The 17,419-nt window shown below is 53.7% G+C and overlaps 8 protein-coding genes across 8 annotated transcripts; 2 read left to right on the plus strand and 6 right to left on the minus strand.

Moving 5' to 3' along the window:
* Positions 1 to 103: 103 nt before the first annotated feature.
* Positions 104 to 2,023, minus strand: BU26DRAFT_516132 (putative sugar transporter). Its single transcript, XM_033828247.1, has 2 exons — positions 1,247 to 2,023; positions 104 to 1,190 (listed from the first exon to the last, which is right to left on the minus strand). The coding sequence occupies exons 1-2, from the start codon at positions 1,852 to 1,854 to the stop codon at positions 245 to 247; spliced, it is 1,554 nt and encodes a 517-aa protein (XP_033688861.1). The 5' UTR covers positions 1,855 to 2,023; the 3' UTR covers positions 104 to 244.
* A 155-nt stretch (positions 2,024 to 2,178) lies between these two features.
* BU26DRAFT_419222 (uncharacterized protein) lies at positions 2,179 to 4,385 on the plus strand (the record flags this gene model as incomplete). Its single annotated transcript, XM_033823288.1, has 6 exons — positions 2,179 to 2,277; positions 2,339 to 2,580; positions 3,048 to 3,092; positions 3,145 to 3,283; positions 3,333 to 3,781; positions 3,836 to 4,385. Coding segments are annotated over 6 exons (1,524 nt in total), but the record flags the coding sequence as incomplete, so codon positions are not given.
* A 529-nt stretch (positions 4,386 to 4,914) lies between these two features.
* On the minus strand, positions 4,915 to 6,604 carry BU26DRAFT_516134 (alkaline phosphatase-like protein). Its single transcript, XM_033828248.1, has one exon. The coding sequence runs from the start codon at positions 6,452 to 6,454 to the stop codon at positions 4,988 to 4,990; it is 1,467 nt and encodes a 488-aa protein (XP_033688863.1). The 5' UTR covers positions 6,455 to 6,604; the 3' UTR covers positions 4,915 to 4,987.
* Positions 6,605 to 6,850: 246 nt separating this feature from the next.
* On the minus strand, positions 6,851 to 9,487 carry BU26DRAFT_478321 (glycoside hydrolase family 36 protein). Its single transcript, XM_033825637.1, has 3 exons — positions 9,408 to 9,487; positions 8,756 to 9,359; positions 6,851 to 8,709 (listed from the first exon to the last, which is right to left on the minus strand). Exons 1-3 carry the CDS (start codon positions 9,472 to 9,474, stop codon positions 7,158 to 7,160), a joined length of 2,223 nt encoding a protein of 740 aa, XP_033688864.1. The 5' UTR covers positions 9,475 to 9,487; the 3' UTR covers positions 6,851 to 7,157.
* A 425-nt stretch (positions 9,488 to 9,912) lies between these two features.
* Positions 9,913 to 11,207, minus strand: BU26DRAFT_516136 (NAD(P)-binding protein). Its single transcript, XM_033828249.1, has 4 exons — positions 11,038 to 11,207; positions 10,730 to 10,981; positions 10,394 to 10,676; positions 9,913 to 10,328 (listed from the first exon to the last, which is right to left on the minus strand). Exons 1-4 carry the CDS (start codon positions 11,077 to 11,079, stop codon positions 10,069 to 10,071), a joined length of 837 nt encoding a protein of 278 aa, XP_033688865.1. The 5' UTR covers positions 11,080 to 11,207; the 3' UTR covers positions 9,913 to 10,068.
* Positions 11,208 to 11,554: 347 nt separating this feature from the next.
* BU26DRAFT_601899 (MFS general substrate transporter) lies at positions 11,555 to 13,439 on the plus strand (the record flags this gene model as incomplete). The annotated part of the gene is made up of 4 exons (XM_033835302.1): positions 11,555 to 11,905; positions 12,010 to 12,239; positions 12,296 to 12,887; positions 12,954 to 13,439. Exons 1-4 carry the CDS (start codon positions 11,639 to 11,641, stop codon positions 13,437 to 13,439), a joined length of 1,575 nt encoding a protein of 524 aa, XP_033688866.1. The 5' UTR covers positions 11,555 to 11,638.
* Positions 13,440 to 13,602: 163 nt separating this feature from the next.
* BU26DRAFT_528869 (short-chain dehydrogenase) lies at positions 13,603 to 14,586 on the minus strand (the record flags this gene model as incomplete). The annotated part of the gene is made up of 1 exon (XM_033830873.1): positions 13,603 to 14,586. One exon carries the CDS (start codon positions 14,584 to 14,586, stop codon positions 13,603 to 13,605), a length of 984 nt encoding a protein of 327 aa, XP_033688867.1.
* Positions 14,587 to 15,549: 963 nt separating this feature from the next.
* BU26DRAFT_501984 (MFS general substrate transporter) lies at positions 15,550 to 17,207 on the minus strand (the record flags this gene model as incomplete). Its single annotated transcript, XM_033826605.1, has 2 exons — positions 15,550 to 16,990; positions 17,044 to 17,207. 2 exons carry the CDS (start codon positions 17,205 to 17,207, stop codon positions 15,550 to 15,552), a joined length of 1,605 nt encoding a protein of 534 aa, XP_033688868.1.
* Positions 17,208 to 17,419: the final 212 nt, after the last annotated feature.

The raw sequence follows: 17,419 nt of genomic DNA on the forward strand, positions 1-17,419 counted from the left end.
CGTCGTGCGGCAGATAGCGTGGGCCCTTGCTCCATACTCCAGGGTCAATTTAGTCATCGTTTGTAACGAAATGAATATTGTGTTAAACTATCTCTCTCTTTAAGTACAGTGTTGAAATTAAGTGTGGACTGGCGCTATGTAGTATTGAGGCCACGTTTCTGGATAAAGTCGGACAAAAATGATGGATTACGACGCCCCATCCCCTTTTGTCCTCCACATGGCAGGCTTTCTGAGGCCCTCCATCTCACACCTTGTTTGCTATGAACGCCAACTCTTCCCTTATCGTGTCATTCTTATCCTCAGCCGCTTGCTGAACATCCACTTCAATCGCGCTAGGCTTCTTCGTGTCCACGAGGAAGGCCCAAACCGACTCATTGCGAAACACGTGGTCCATCTCCTCCAAGCTCTTACCACGCGTCTCCTGGAAGAAAAGAAAGACAGTGATAAAGCTCGCCACGCAGAACGATCCGAAGATGAGAAAAGTCCGCCATTGGATATTTTGGAACGCGGGAGGCGTGAAGAAGGTAAGCGAGAAATTCATGGCCCAGTTGGCTGCCGTGGCGCACGAAACCACCTTGCTCCGGATGGAAAACGGGATAACCTCTGGAGGATAGATCCATCCAACAGGGCCCCACGTCGTAGCGTAGGTGGCGACGAAGATGTATGCACACGCAATTATACCTCTTGCGGCGGCCTTGTTGTCCACAACCCAGGTTACTGTCTTGCTACCGTCAAGGCCGCCGGGTACCTTGTGTCCGTACGAGGCCATGACACCGCTGACTGTGAAGCATGTCGCTCCTAGGACGAAGGAGCCGAGCAGCATGACGTATCGGCGAGGCCAGCGATCCATGAAGATGAGGCCTGGCACCAGGGCGACGACCTGGATGATGTATTGGATTGAAGAGATGAGGAGGTTCTGCTGTCCCTTCAATCCAGCCATCTGGAAGATGTACACGATGTAGTACATGAGCGCGTTTTGGCCGGTATACTGCGCCCAGATATGTGTGAGTATGCTGGTAGAGACCCGGGCAAAATTCTCCCGCTTCAGCAGGTCAGACCAGGCGCCGTTTCCGCTTTCCCGTTCTGCAGTAAGGTATTCCCGGATCTCTCGGATCTGTGCGACGACGAGAGGATCTAGGCGGTTCCCTCTTGCGTGGACGTCTGCCAGCACTTGGATGGCTTCGTCCCATCTACATTGTATATCAGCATATACTCTAGAATGGAGTATCCAGCGCCAAAGACATACCTGTCGCGCCCAGCCAGCCAGCGTGGCGAGCGAGGCATAAAAGGGATGCATGCCATGAGGACAATGGCTGGTATCATCTGCAAGGCCCACGGTAGACGAAAGGAGGCATTCGACTTCATAAATGACGAGCCGTACGAAACGAAGTACATGATCAGAATGCCCCAGGTTATATTCCACTGCTGTACAGCAATAAGGCGGCCTCTCTTGTTGGGAGGAGCCAGCTCAGCCAGCAGAATAGGCCCCTGACTCGTCAGCATACCGACAGCGAAGCCGTTGACGATGCGGGAGACGATGAGCATGCTCAGATTTTGCACTGCGCTCATGAGGATCGAGCCGATGACGAAGACGATGCAAGCGCCGAACATGGTATCGCGACGTCCGATGCGGTCACTGACGACGGAGGAGAAGAGGGAACCGAGGAGAGAGCCTCCGGCCATGGAGGCTGTAATGCCCCCCTGCATTGTGGAGTCTGGGTGGTGGAAGTAGGACGTGTACTGCGGTGTGCCGATAATTGCGGACATGCTGGAGACATCGAAGCCTTGGATGAGGCCGCCTATGGTGGTAAGGGCTGTCACCAGCCATAGACGTCGGATGGCAAACTTAGCCATGTTGAATCAATGGAAGAATCGCCAGTGTGAACGAAGTGATAGTTAGCGGCGTTTTGCATTGATGGGTAGAGGAAGACGGGGGTATTATAATATACAAGTAGCCATCCTATCCCGCTTCCCCAGATTCATGCAACTGCCATGCCGTTCAGTCCCATCCGTATGGGACGCCTTAGCAGCGCGAGATTCCGGAGAGCTTCGAAGGTGAGGGGTATAAGCGAGAATCCGGCGGCCTCGGCCCCGGCATTTCGCTTATTTTTCCTTCGCGCAACAATCGGAACATCGTCGTCAAATTCGCCTCCATGTTCTCTTCTCCACATCGTCCAGATGACCCCGGAAACACATTCCAATACCGAGGACCCGAAGCGACGGCGGGCAAAGCAGGCGAGATCGCGTTCCGGGTGTGTCGTCTGCCGCGCTCGAAAGGTGCGTCACGCTTCAATCGCAAGTCTTATTACGCGCAAAGCGAGGTTGACCAGACGTCTAGGTCAAATGCGATGAACAACCGGGAGGATGTCAGAATTGTCATTCCCTCACCGTCGCGTGTCCCGGATATGGGTCCACAGGGCAAGCAGCCACTCCACTGGAACGACGTAATGCAAGGGCCCCTGATGGTAGTTCAGGGGGTTTGACGCGAAGGAGGGCCTATGTCTCTTGCGAAGCTTGCAGAGCGAGCAAGACTCGCTGTTCTGGTCATCATCCGCAATGTATTCGTTGTGGCAAGAAGGAGTTGTCATGCGTTTACCGATCAGGCAGGACACCAGCGTGGGCCAGTGACGCCAGACTATCAGCACTGTCTCCTCGCAGAAGGTCGGCCGAGTTGAGCCACCAGCTGTTTGAAGATGAGCCAATGAACCCGGCTACCCATGTAACCGTAGGTGGAGATACCAGCCCGCGGCCGGCGACGCCGTCGGCAGCTCTTCCAGAAACTGAGCAGTCAATGCAGGAGCCGACACGGTGGTACGTCTCCAGCCCATGTTGCGATCTTCCTAGAAGAACAGGAAGGCACTCGCCGTGAACTCATACTAACATTAACTTTTGTCCAGGCTTTTCTCGATCGCACTTCCTGAGAAGGAAAAAGCCCTGAAACTACTTAATGAGTACTTCGCAAACGTCCACAATTTACGCTGCTTTGGCTTTATCCACAAGTCTTCCTTCTTGCAGAGGCTGCACGATGATTTTGAGTTAGAAGTCAGGCATAATAGAGCCTTGCTCTACATACTTTGTGCTCTGGGGGCAAAGTAAGTCGTACTGCTATTAGCTACACTCGTATCCTCCACTAACAGCGCTTAGATTCTACTGCATTAAGACCGCGCAGATTCATACAACTTTGACGCCCGAACGTGTTCTCGCTGCGGGAAACGCCTGGGCCGAAGAAGCAAGAAAGATAATACTCGATGAGTTGGATAAGGTATCCATCGCCAAACTACAAGTGAGTATGCTATATGTGAATCTGTGATTCGGTAGTCTAACAACCACAGGCAGCAGTCCTTCTTCATGACCATGACATACGGATCGGCAAATACACCAGTGCCTTCCTTCTGAGCGCACACTGCGTCCGCATGACCCAAGCAATGCAACTCGACCTCGAATATTCCGCCGATATTCTTTGTGCCGATACCGATACCAAGCTTCCAGCCGGAACCCGCGAAGCAAGAAGACGTCTGATGTGGAGCATTTATATCATGGACAGCTGGGTCAGCAGCGGCGTGGATCGTCTTACACTCCTCAAAGACTGGGATATGAGGATTCAACTACCCTGCCATAGTAGGAACTGGAACTTGCAGATCCCAGTAATCACGGAAACGTTGAGGCAGGGACATGTTTTACCGTTTGTCCCCAATCATTTGCGCCCATCTAAACCGGAGGACAATATGGGCTCTATTGCTCATTTTATCCGGGTCGTAGCGATCCGTAGGCGAGTCTTGAGGTATGTGCTTTTGTACGCGCTTTAGTTTACTGACTGACTTTTCTTGCTACATAGATATTTGAAGCGGCTAGATGTTGCTCAGCCGCCGTGGGTATTAGAATCTGAGTGGGCCGGCCTCTTAAACACCCTACAGCAGTGGAAGAGCAACCTGCCTCCAGATTTAGACTTCTCGCCCATAGCAATATGTACCCGGAAGGAGGCTTCACAGCTTGGTGAGCTCTGCCTCCTCCACTGCACGTACCACCAAACACTAGTCAACTTGTATCGAATCGGATGGCCCGACTTGTACAGATTTCGCTCGCCGGTTTACTTCCCACCCGAACAGCAAGAATTTCTGCACCATATTCAAGAGCGCTGCTTTGCGCACACAAAAGAAGTTATTAGTATCCTTCAGGAAACTTCCAAGCATGGGCTCTGGATGCTCTCGGATTCTTGGATTGTCGTACTGTTGCACGAAAATCTTAGAGGGATGCTGCACCATGCCAAGCTGGTGGCCCGGCGCGGGGAGGATGCTGCACCGGTGTGGAGTCAAGTCGTTCCAAATGCACAATTTTGTGTGGAGACGCTCAGGTCAATGAGGGCTATGTTTGCAACAGCCAAGCCATGCTATCTTTCTGCCATACGCATGGCCAAGGAGGCAGGCCTTGGACGGTACACAGCCGAGCCCGACGGGGACAGGATGGATACTGATGTCTCCCGAGTGGAGGGAACCGGGGAACCTCCTCCACCGAACACACCCCACCAGGAATCGCTCGATTACAGCCTCAATCCCCTGTCCATTTATCGCTTGGCACGAGAAGGAGTATCGGAGAAACACGCTGCAGAGTCACATGTCTCACCGCAAAGTCCTATTAACACTCTCTCCGACACGTCTATTCAGCTTCCAACCTGTGGAGAGTCTGCATCAGCAGTTACTCGCCTCGACGGGATGCAGCAACACATGGACTGGTTACAACGTGATGCAGGTGAAATGGACCACGGCTTTGCCCCCATGGATTGGAACGTGTTGTGGCGACCTATGGATCTTTCGAGCGACGGTATCGGGCCGCTTCTTCCGGCATCGATACCTCATTTCGGTGAAGAAGGCCTGGACTCGCTCATTGGTGATCCGTCATTCTGGTAGAATATACGTCCATTCTGGTAATATCAGATCCGATGATATTGCGACGGGAGAACAGTTGTCTGGTCTCGCTGCATAACCTTCTATCAAGATTGCAACGACTCCAGCTTGAACGCCTTGCACCCATTCGTCCCACAGTTCTTAACATCGAACTCCCACCTATCAGGCATCACCATACCAGCCTCAATATGATGCCTATTCAGCTCCACAGACTGTCCATCTCTATAAAGCCAAGGGTCCCTGGTCTGCAACTGCCACATTTCCAATGCTTTCCGCATCTTCTCCAGCACGGCCATGGTCTCGGCGTCACTCTGGCCCAGCGCCAGGTTATCCACCTCATGCGGGTCGTTTTCCAAGTCATACAGCTCTTCTCGCGGACGATGCATGTACTGCTCCAATGAGCGAGGACCAATCATGCCAGTCCCGCAGTTCCGGATCCCCTCCCATGCAAGCGAGCCGTACAAATCCGCAGCAAAGGGGAAGTCGAGCTTGTGCTCGATATTGCGATGATATTTGTAACGTTCCGTCCGCATGAAGCGCGTGGGATAGTAGTTTGTGATTTCGTGGAACGTGTGGGATCCGAAGACCTGAGTCCATTCCTGCAAGACGTGCTCTTGCTCCAGAATGTCCAAAAAGGAGCGCCCGAGACGATCAGCTCGCAGATGAGATGCGCCAGCCCAGTCAAGCAGCGTGGGAAGAATGTCGATGAAAGACACCATGTTGGGGTTGGCGATCCCCGCTTGTACCCCGGGACGACGCACGATCAGTGGAAGCCGCACTCCAGCGTCGTAGAGCGTGGTCTTGGAGTTCAAGAATGGTGCGCCGTTGTCGCTGAGGAAGACTACGAGCGTATCTTCTGCCATACCAGAAGCCTCCAGGGCCTCAAGCATGAGCCCCACGCCCTGGTCTAGCCGACTAATCGACTCGTAATAATTCGCAAGTTCGTGCCGGACTTCGGGCAGATCCTGGATGTACTCTAGGACGGGCACATCTTCGGGCTTGTACGCCATCTTGTTCACTCTGCGCGCGTCGAATTCCTCGTCATTGCCGAAGCCGTCTCGTGTTCTATCCCGATGCGGATCGATGTAGCCCACGGTGAGGAAGAACGAGCGCGCCTGTCCCTTGGCTTTCTCGAAAAACTCGCCCGCTTTGTCCGCAACCCACGCTACATCTCTACTCGTGCTCTCCTCCCTCAATTCCCAGGGATACACAGACTGCGGCCCAACGTGCACTTTCCCTAGGATACCTGTGAGATAGTCCAGCCCCTGACTCTGGAACACCGCGGGCGCTGTCTCGACATGGTCGTACGTGCTGAAGTGGTGCCGTCCGTTATTCAATCCGTACTGGCCGCTTTCGTGCGTGTGCAGCCCGGTGTAGATTACAGAGCGTGAGCCGCTGCAGGATGCGGTGCTGGTGAAGGCACGAGTGAAGAGTGTGCCTGACGCTGCTAGGCGGTCGATGTTGGGCGTTTTGGCGACTTTGTCGCCGTAGCAGCCTAGGCAGCGCCCGAGATCGTCGGCGACGAGGAGAAGAATGTTCTTTTGGGACGCCATTCGTGTTGGCTGGGTTGAAAGGATGAGAGAGAGAGAGAGTCGTAAATGCGACGAGATGTAGTAGAAAAGAAGGGCTAGTATCTGTCATTTATCTTTTTCTCATCCTGCGACTGAATTTCGGCTTGCCGTTTTCGTAGCCGGGTGCCTCAGTAGATGGATGCGGAGTCGGAGGTCTGCGCATGATCAACGCAGGTTATGACGAATTTCGGATGTTCGCTTGCAGAGGCGACCATCCGATACCTAGGCCTTTCCTCCACGAACATCACACACGGCTAAGATGTCATCCGCTGAGATCACACTTAGAATCCGAGCTGGCTTCGTCGCTTTATCCGTCGAAACCTCACGAGGTCCAGCAAGAGAATTACGTGACTACAGTGCTTTTTTTTTTTTTTTGCTATCATTGGAGAGCTCCTGTACCCCGTATCATCCCTTGTGAGCCATCACCTCTCCAGCATCCATCGCCACGTTACGATACACTGCTCGTACCATTCAGCGCATTATCAACGAGTATTCCAATTACCGCTGAGCCGGTGAACTACACAGAACCCGACTTCCCCCTCCTGCTATGCTTCGCGATCATCGACCATTTTGTGAGGAGACGGAGGAAGTTTGTAGGAACTCGTCACCGAACGTTAAGACTCGCTCATGGACAGTGGTACCATCCTAAGCATACGCAGTGTTGCAGTAGCTATATAAATGCACCCTACTGCTTCTCCAACCAAATAAGCTTGCTCTGATAATCCCCCCTCTCCCACGCAATATTAATACCCGCGTTCATATATGTCGCACCACTATACGTCGAATTATCAAGATCATTGTAATACCTCGCTTGCGGATCCAGGCCTTGCAGCCTCAGCGGCGGCGCGGCCGGCTTCACCATGTACAACTGCTGGAACGCGAACACGACACCCTGGCTCGTATCGTTGGAGACAAACTGGGCGGCGGGCCAGTTACTATTGTCGGGTAGTGCGAGGCGGTAGAAGTCGCCGGAGATGACCATGGGATTGACGCGCTTCGCTTCCGCCATGATGGACGGGATGGCGGACGCTTCTTCGGCGCTGAGTTCGGCCGGATTGAGCTCGAGGCCGAAGGAGCCGCACATCATGGCAACGTGGCCGCGGTATTCGATGCTGATGTTGCGGTTTGTGAGACCGTTCGGTATCGCGGAGATGTGGCAGCCCATTGCGGATGGAGGATAGACTAGCGAGGTGCCCAGCTGTATCGTCAAGCGGTTGGATGCGTCGGTGTTGTCTGAAGTCCAGTGCTGCGGCCAGTAGTGCAGCAAGCCGGCGTCGAAGCGTCCCCCGCCGGATGCACAACCTTCCCACAACACGTCTGGATATCTCGTGGTCAGATTGTCGATGACACGATACAGGCCGAGCATATAGTTGTAGTCGTCTGACGGGTGGGACAATTCGTGCATGCCGCGGTTATTGTCCCACTTGACGTACTGGATGTTCGCTGAGTCGAGGATGCGCGACACAGTGTTGATGATGAAATCTTGCACTTCTGGGAGGCCCACGTTGAGCACGAGCTGATTCCTCGTGAGGGTTCTGGCGTATTTCCCAGCGCGCAGAACCCAATCGGGATGCTCGTGGTATAACGTCGAATTGGGATTGACCATTTCAGGCTCGACCCAAATGCCAAATTGCAGAGGCTGCGACGAGGAGTTGAGCACGGTATAGTTGTTGACCTGCGCGACGTACGGACCTAGGCCATCGGGGAATTTTGCCGGATTCGGAGTCCAGTCGCCAAGACCCAGGGTATCATTATTGCGAGGGTACTCAACACCGAACCAGCCGTCGTCGTTTACGAAGAGCTGGATGCCAAGCTCCTCTGCTTCGCCGGCCAGATCGACGAGCGCAGTCTGGTTGATGTCGAAACCAAGGCCTTCCCACGAATTGAGCAGGACGGGGCGGGTCTGATGGGTGTAATTAGATCGCGAGAGATGATTGCGATACAGATCGTGGAAGGATCGCGACATGCCTCCAACGCCCTCTGAAGAGTAAACAGCCACTGCCTCGGGCGACTGGAATGCTTCTCCCGGCTGGACCCGCAGGCTGGTGTGCAGTGGGTTGAGACCTAGGAGCACGCGAACGTAGCCATTGGAGAATCTTTCGGCCGTCGCTTCGAAGCTACCTGTCCAGACCAAGTTGAAGCCCCAGGCTTCGCCAGTGCTTTCAGTGGTGGTTGGAGAGACCAGGGCGAAGAAAGGGTTGTGGAGGTGCGATGCGTACCCCTCAGTACTACGAAATCTGCGAATATTAGCAAGCCGTCGTGAACGAGGCAGGCGATACTCACGTCGTTTCGCCGTAGTCGACCTTTCTCTTCACCCTGTTGAATTCGTGGGACCAGTCGCCCTGAACCTCGATCATATCCAGGTCCAGATTCGGAAAATCGGTGCTGAAGCTTGCCGCTCGCTGGATCACAATGTCGTCGGAGCCATTATTGGTGATGCTGAAGCTCCTCGCAATAGCATTATACTGAGGAAATATCGAGTACGACAACGCGGCAGAAACATCCGAAACATTGTCATACAGCTGCACAACCAACGTCGTAACATCGGCGTCGCCGCCATAGGTTGCTGGAAGCCCCGGCAAAGACGGCTTTCCTGGCACGACCTCGTGTGATTGATAGACGAAAGCAGACACAGTATCCCCGTCGGCATGCTCGATGTGTATTGCAGGCAGGCGGAAATCACTGCGGCCGATGTCGGGAAACTCCCGGCGGTAATTGGCTAAGTTGTCGTGCCATCCCCATGGGAGAATAGATGCCGGAGGCGTGAAGTCGGTAGCAGGCCCTCCAAAATGGTCCGAGACGAGGTCACCGGATTCAGGGTCAACATGGAAGAGATACGACACACCACTGCCGGTCAAGGTGAAGTTGGTTCCGGAGGCGGTAATCGCTGGGCCGAATTAGCGGAGGAGAGTTTGGACAGGCGAAGTTCGCTTACCATCCTGACCAATAGCCACGCCTGCTAGTAGCGCCGACAAGATGATTCGTCGAACACGCATGTCCATTCATCTGCGACTGGGATGCGACACATCTCGACGCCGGACGGGTACCGCAAATATATGTCACCGGTAAATTGAGCACCACGCTTACGGCCCGTCGATCGTGAGGGGAAGTGGAGAAACAACGTTCAACAATTAAGGTGGAGCCTGCAGTATTACTCGGAGAAATATCTCACTGGCGGAAATGCGGAACGACTTCCTCGTGTAGTTAGCCAAACGTCGAATAGACGGGAACCCCGTCTGGGCAAAACATAAACAGCGGTCAACCGGGTACAAAACTTGGTAGACTACAAGCGAATCCTGGTAGCTGCATGAAAGTCTGATTTCTTACGGAGGGGTTCAGCCCAAGTCCCAGGGCTACCTAGGTATTGAGTAAATGCACGATAAGTAATTGTTGCCGGATATGGTTACTGCTTCACGTGACTATGGGTCATAAATATATAGCCATATTTCTCGTATTCTCAATCAATCAACTCGGTTCTCAATACTTGCCACCTACCCTGAAAGTAGTTATTTGATCAAGGGAAGCTCTCGCGAGCCTAGACTAGCTACACAGGTACCCCTATATCGCACCCATACCTTATCTGCCCATTCGTCACCCTATCCAAAAGTCGGCCCAATGCTCAGACCTCCATCAATCATGATATTAGAGCCCATAATGTACGTCGCCTCATTCGCACAAAGATACAGAACAGCCGCAGCCACTTCATCCGGACCAAGCGGCCTCCCATTTGGAACCGCCTTCTTGATAAGATCGTCCAAACCCGGGATATGTTTGCGATCTCCCTCCAGCATTGACGTTTCAACCCAAGTTGGACTAACCATATTGACTCGAACTCCCGCTTGGCTCAGATCCATGGCTGAAAGAAACTCCAGCGTCAGCCTCGTGTCGCCGCAGTACGTGGTTGGGTTAGGGTCAGCTTACCTGAAGCCCTTGTGATGCCGAGCAAGGCATGCTTTGCAGTGGTGTACGGTGTCTTGCAAGGCACGGCGCCATATGCCATGGCAGATGCGACGTGGACAATGGAGCCGCGGCTAAGCGTTCGAGTGCCGAAGCGCTTCGTGGTCACGGTGTGAGGCTCTTGTGCGGCCATCAACGGCGCGACCGCTTTAGAGAGGAGAAAAGCTGCTCGAGCGTTGACGTTGAAGACGCGGCTGAAGTCCTCGTCGGAAGTCATGTGGAAGGGTACAACGGCATCCACGTCAATCTGCAAATCGTCCGTTAGCGCTCGGTCACATGCTCACGGACTTGAGCACTTACGCCAGCAGCATTGACAAGATAGTCAATCCGTCCGAATTCCTTCACGACGAACTCGACTAAGGATTGTACGGACTGAGCGTCGGTAATGTCTACCGCAAATCTTACGGCTTTGAATTCAGAGGAAGCGGCAAGGCCTTTGCACTCTTCAGCAACTTTTGTGGATTCATCGCCTTTGATGTCTGCACATAAAACGCCTCTGGCTCCTGCCTCGGCGAACGCGAACGCAGTCTCTTTCCCAATGCCACCGGCAGCCTAAAGATCAGTTAGAGACATTTACGAGACGTGCCTTGGTTGTGCGGTAGACTTACGCCAGCGACGATAGCAAAGCCATTGGCTGAGGAGTGTGCCATGAATGCTGGAGGAGAATAATTTCAGTGAAGCGGGGAAGAAGCGGGATAGGTAATTCTGTGGAAAGTATCAAACAGTCTTCTCTGAATAGGTCAACAGAGCTCAACGAGGTACAGTTCTGCAGTTGTCCGGGCAGGAGGGAGAAGTAAATACTACGTACCTACGCCACAATGCCCTTCCTATTCTGTATAACATTATTTTGCTTTGCATCCTGCAGTCATGAGATTCAACGGTCAAAAGCCCCACCTGCAGCCTCGCCTCATGGCACGCCTCATGGTACGCCGCACCCCCGCACTGGATGATATGAAGTGCTTCCACTGCGCCGCATCCTAAGATCGCTTGCTGTGGCACAGTGCCGCTGCCTGGAGTGCATGCTTGCATCGCTCAACATGTTTAGGCACGAACATGGTAGGGTAGCTAGCTCGCATCGGTTCCCTTTCTGGGACAGATATGCGCATGCTCACCGAAGTGACTTTACAGCTAAACCGCCCCAGCTCCTGCATTAGTCTCATTTTGCTACTATAATTTCGTATCACTTTCACTGAATTCGAGCAACTCGCCATGCCTCCTCCATCTACCTCGAATGAAAAGACAGCATTGCCAGAACAGACTGCAATCGATGTCGACGACCACCGTGTAGAAGACGTCGTCCTTGCAAGAAAAATCACCGGACTAAAGTGGGCAGTCGTAGTCCTAGCCATCATCTCCTCAACATTCCTCTACGCGCTCGACAACACCATCATGGCGAACATCCGGCCCGGCATCATCAAAAGCCTAGGACACATAGAGCTGCTGCCTTGGATAACGGTGGCGTATCCGCTAGGCGAAGTGGGTTCGTGTCCATTTTGGTAGGTGTTTTAACACCGCCCGCGGACAGGTGGAATGGATGGCGCGTTCGCTAACCCGCCGATCGGGGTGGCATATCGCAACAGTTCAACAACAAATGGCTGTACATCACCGCAGTATTTCTCTTCGAAGTCGGTTCCGCGATCTCCGGCGCAGCGCCTACGATGTCCGTCCTGGTGTTCGGACGCGTGCTCGCTGGTGTCGGCGGCTCGGGGATATACGTCGGGACTGTGAATATCCTTACGATTATGACTGCTCCGGTCGAGAGGGCCCAGTACCTCGGTTTTGTGGGTATGGCGTGGAGCTTGGGTACCATGTGAGCTTGCTTCTACTGCAGCACTTTGGCCTCGAGTTTTGTTCTGATCTTAACAGCCTTGGACCGATGATCGGCGGCGCCTTCAACGACTCCAAAGCGACATGGAGATGGGCCTTCTACATCAATCTGTGTGCTGCAGCGCTGGCGGCGCCTGCCTGGCTTCTCCTGATTCCGTCGTCGTCGCCTCGCGCAGGGGTTAAACGGCTGGAAAAAGTGAAGCAACTCGATTTCCTCGGGATTACGCTCTTCGCTGGAGGCGTCGCGTCCATCATTTTGATCCTCGGATTCGGCGGTACGATATGGGAGTACTCCAGCGCTCGCATGGTCGGCCTCTACGTCGCTCTCGGTCTCGTCTGGGTTGCGTTTATTTGTCAACAGTGGCTGCGGATTTTCACAATCAGCCCGATCTTCCCAATACACTTCTTCGCTAATGTGGAGCTCGTTATCATGTTCCTCCAGACGGCGATTGCGATCTCGGATATCCTCGTCACGATATACATGCTGCCACTGTTCTTCCAATTTGTGTACGGCGACTCTACGCTGCGCTCAGGCGTTTACGTCCTCGCCGTTACGGCGGCGGGAATCGCTGCTGCGGGGGGCGGCGGCGCAGTGTTTCCGAAGTTTCCCCTGTACATGGTCTGGTTTGTGGTAAGTGCGAGCTCTTGATGTACCCGGCCGTGAGTAGCCAAAGCGCATGCACTGACTGAGCGCTAGGCAGCTAACGCTTTCATTATCATCGGGGCGGCATTGTTGACCACGATATCTGATACTTCATCCAGAGGGACTGTCTGCGGCTTTGCCATCATCAACCTTATTGGCGGCGGCTTGATCGTACAATTATCTTTCACTGTCGGACAGGTCAAGGCCGGTCCGAGGGACGTCCGGCCAGTTAACACATTCCTCACGACCGCGCAGATGTTCGGCCTTGCTGTCTCCCTAGGGGTTGCTACAGCGCTCTTCGTAAACATTGCCGTCCCGGAGTTATCGCTATTGATGCCTGACAGGACGAAGGATGCTGTGTACGCTGCGGTGGAAGGCGTGGGTAACGCGTCGTTCGATGAACTGTCCGACATTGTGCGAGGAGAAATATTGAGAGTTGTTGCGAAGAGCGTGGCGAAGGTGTTTTATCTCAATGTAGCTGGGGGTGCTTGGGGGTTTGTGACAGCGCTTGCGCTGAAGCGGGAACGGTTGGCGCTGTGAGCTGATGTTATTCATCGCGTGGATCAATTGGAAGTGATCCATACAATGCTTCGTCCCGCATTGAGACGGGAGGGAGTAATATTAGTCAACCCCGGAGCACACTCTATAAGGATCAACGGGTCGCGGGTATCCCAAAAGCACGAATCCATCAAGTCGACATCCACTACGCATACATCTCCGTCTCCCTCTCACACCAATCCCAAAACTTCTGCTGCAACCCCTCCTTCATACCTCTCCTTATATCCTCCCTCACCATCTCCGAGCCATCTCTCCCCCAAGGCATGACATACGTGACTCCCCCGCCAGCAGTGATATCCTCATTCCACCCACTATACAACTCCGTATACGCCCCGAAGACAGCAGGGTACAGCATCGCATCTCCCAAACGCCTGAGCAGACCTCCGGTATGCCGCTGCAGTTCCGTTTTCAGATTCCCGGGATTGAACGACACGCTGACGATGCCGTGCTGGCGGCAAAGTTCCTGCAGCTTCACGGCGAGGAGTACATTGCCCACCTTTGACTGCCCGTAGTCCGTTCGCGGCACGTCGAATACTTTTGGAGTCCCCGTAGTGCCTTCAAACACAACACCGCCGTCCGGAGCCCAGACCTGGATTCCCGACGACGACGCCCAGATGACGCGGACTGAGTTCGGAGGCGCTGTTCCCGCGGTGCGGATGAGCACCGGCATAAGTAGCTTGGTGAAGAGGAAGGGTCCGAGGCAGTTAGTTCCGAGTTGCAGTTCGTGGCCTTGCGCCGTCTTGCTGCCTTTTGGCGGGATCATGACGCCAGCGTTGTTGACAAGGACATCGAGGCGGGATTCCTGGCGTATGAAGGTTTCGGCGGAGGATTTGATTGTGCTGAGGTCGCTGAGATCGAGGAGCAGGAATTTGAGCGCGCCGGATGAAGAGGGATGTTGTTTCTTGATGTCTTCGATTGCTTTTTGGCCCTTCTCTTCGTTGCGCCCGGCGATGTAGAGAGTTGCTCCTTTGGCGTAGAGTATCTTTGCCAATTCAAGCCCGACGCCAGCATAGCCGCCTGTGATGATATGCACCCGTCCGGATTGGTCGGGCAGGTTTTGCTCGGTGAGGGGAGGTGGAGGAATATTAATGGTTTGCGTGCGAAGCGCCTTGGAAAAATAATTCGACATTGTGGTATTTGTTGCGAGGGATGGTTTGGTCCTGGCTCCCAAGTGATACTGTCTCTCCATTCCATATGTACGTAGGAAGAACAGGTCGTTGCTGCTACCATCCGCCCGTTTTCGTTAAGTCCGTTTGCGCGAAAATCAGTCCTGGGGGTAGTGAGACCAATAAGCGGACTAGTTGCTGCAGCTGAACAAAAGCTGAATTATTGAGAGATGCTGAAGTGAAATAAGGTGTGACGCTTCTTGGTCGCCTAAGATTGGACGTGGGATATCGCTCGTGGTTTCGTGCGGATTTCGTCCGGGAAACTCAATGCGCTACCAGCTGTAACGCGACGACAATGTACGGTTGTTCATTATGTTTCTCTCGAAGCGTCGGTAGTTCTGGATTTGAGCTCGTCCGATTCTGCATATGAAAGTTAGGCCATCCGAATCTTGCTAGACTGCATAGCTTGCGCACGGTAGGAGATAATCCTCTTCTCCCAGCCTTCCCTATTTGCCCATCGTTTGCAAAATCGTGGAGATAACATCTCCTGCTTGTCCAAATTACTTTACTTGTCCTAGGCCTTCCTTGACCACAAAACACCATTCTCGCGCCTTCAACGAGGAGTATTTGATCCAGAGGCTGCAAATGTTAAGGCCCAGAACTATTCTCCAACCCTGTGTGACGAACAAATTACCCCCAATACCATGTCGCGAGCAGGGTTTTGAAGATATTCGTCCGTGCTTCCATGTACGCGAAGCACCCGTACGCAGCCATTTCAAGATCTTCGGCCCCAATCGCTTCCACCTCTGGCTTCAGCCAATTCGTTGTGCCAAACGCCTCAGTGCGCCGTCTCAAGCGATAGAACGAGTCTAGTTTCGCGTCTGGACGGGCTGCTGAATCTTCGTCAATGGCTGGCTCGACCTCCTCAGCCTCCCTCAGGCGGTCCAAAGTATCGAGAAATCAAGGCCCATACGCGGTGCATGCCACTAATCGTCGACTCTCGTGCTCCCTTCCGGCGGAAACCGCGAAAGAAGCAGGACGCAGAATCCCAGAAGAGCGACCCCAGCATTGCATACAAAAACGAGATAACTCTTCCCGACCTCCGCCAACGCGGCAAAGATGAGTCCAAAGACGGCGATGGTGGAAAGCCTGGCGATGTTCTCTACAAGCGTGATTCCACTCAGTGCATCGACACGCTCACTACTCGGCAGCATCTGGAGTATGGTGCCCTTGGACGCTGCACCTGTGCCTGCAGCGAGAGGAATCACAGCAGCGAAGAGGTACAGCTGCCAGCCCTTGGACACGAAGACGGCGAGGCCGGTCAGGATACCGTCGGCCAGGAGACTCCAGCGCGCGTAGAGAAGGTCAAAGGCGAAAGTTTCTTTCTTGTTGCTGCGTTCGGGCGGATGCAATGGCTCGGTTTCGTTGTCCATGGAGTCCATGAGGTCTGTTTCATTGGGCGATGTCGGCGGATCCTGCGCTTGAGAACCGGTCTCTGTTTCTGCTAGCTTGCCTTGCGCGCTCTCGCTGGACTGGAGCCATTTCCGTCCAGCGGATATGATGCGGGGGAACGCGAGAGTGAGGAACAAGCCTCGCAGAGTCGAGTATATGAAAATCAAAGCCCCGTTGGCGGACGTACGGAAGCCGAACTCGTCAGTGGAGTACAATTGAAGGAGTGTAGGGATGTAGCCCGTGGCCAGAATGCCCAAGAAGACACCGATACCAAGAGTCAGTGCACCGAATTGCAAGCTTGTGCGGCCGTCTGGGAGGGTCCATCGCTGCGGGGTGAGGATACGCAGCGGGCCAAAGAAACGCGAGAGTCCCGTCTTTTTACTGACGGCTGTGATGTTTTTCTCTGGCATTATCGATGGAAGTGCAAGGGCCACGTATAGGCAGCAGAGGAGGAAGAGAGCCAGGGTGACACGGAACGGTGCGAGGATACCAAATGCTTCCCCTAAGAATCCCCCAAGCAAAACGGCAAAAGCATAACCGATCATGGTACAGCCCTGCAGCCTTCCCAGTGCACTCGTCCTCGCTTCGTGCTCCACCACGTCCGTGACGAGCGAATTCAACGCCAGCAAGTAGCCATTTGGCCCGCCGATAACGGTGATGATTTGCGAAGCCTGGAAGATCCACATGCCCGCAGTGCTGCCAGTCGTTACACCAACATTTTGAACGGCGAGACGGACAGCGGGCCAGAACACTTGCATCAGAAGCGTCGCTTTCACACCGAAACGCTTGATAGACCATCCGGTGATGAGCAGGTTGACGAGGCCGAAGATAGTGGTGGAAGCGCCCAGAAGTGACAGCGCACGTGCGGTGCCCGCTTCAATCTCTCGTTTGGCGCATTTGTCGAGTGTCGAGTCAGGTAATGGGTGGTTTTCGTAGTAGGCGTCGCATGTCATGAGCCGGAAAACATAGACGATGCTTAGCCGCGTTAGCAGTACTCGTATTTCGAAATGAAGGGGGACTGTACTTACGGAACTTGAGTCACGCCAAAAGAAAAGGAAATCATGAAGCCAGAGAGAAGTGCACGATGCAGCACTGAGTTACCCCGCTTTCTCTTACTTGCCTCTTCCCGTCGCAACAGAGGTGTGGTCTCTTGAACCGTCGATTCATCCATTGGCTCTTGTGCGACGGTCATGGCGAACTTCTGAAATAGTAGGCCAAGACTGCAAAGATTGTATAACAATAACTGAAAGTGCGAGGTCAAGCCCAGGTCTCCGAGTTTTTATCAGACGCAAAAGTGGAGCTAAGGCCGCCCGGCTTCCTATTCTGGTTAGACCCACACGGAGATCCGCACCATCAGATTCAACAATTCCGTTTTGACATACCATCATCTATCGTACAGCAATG

This window comes from Trematosphaeria pertusa (assembly GCF_010094035.1).
Source record: "Trematosphaeria pertusa strain CBS 122368 unplaced genomic scaffold BU26scaffold_3, whole genome shotgun sequence".
Taxonomy (NCBI): Eukaryota; Fungi; Ascomycota; class Dothideomycetes; order Pleosporales; family Trematosphaeriaceae; genus Trematosphaeria; species Trematosphaeria pertusa.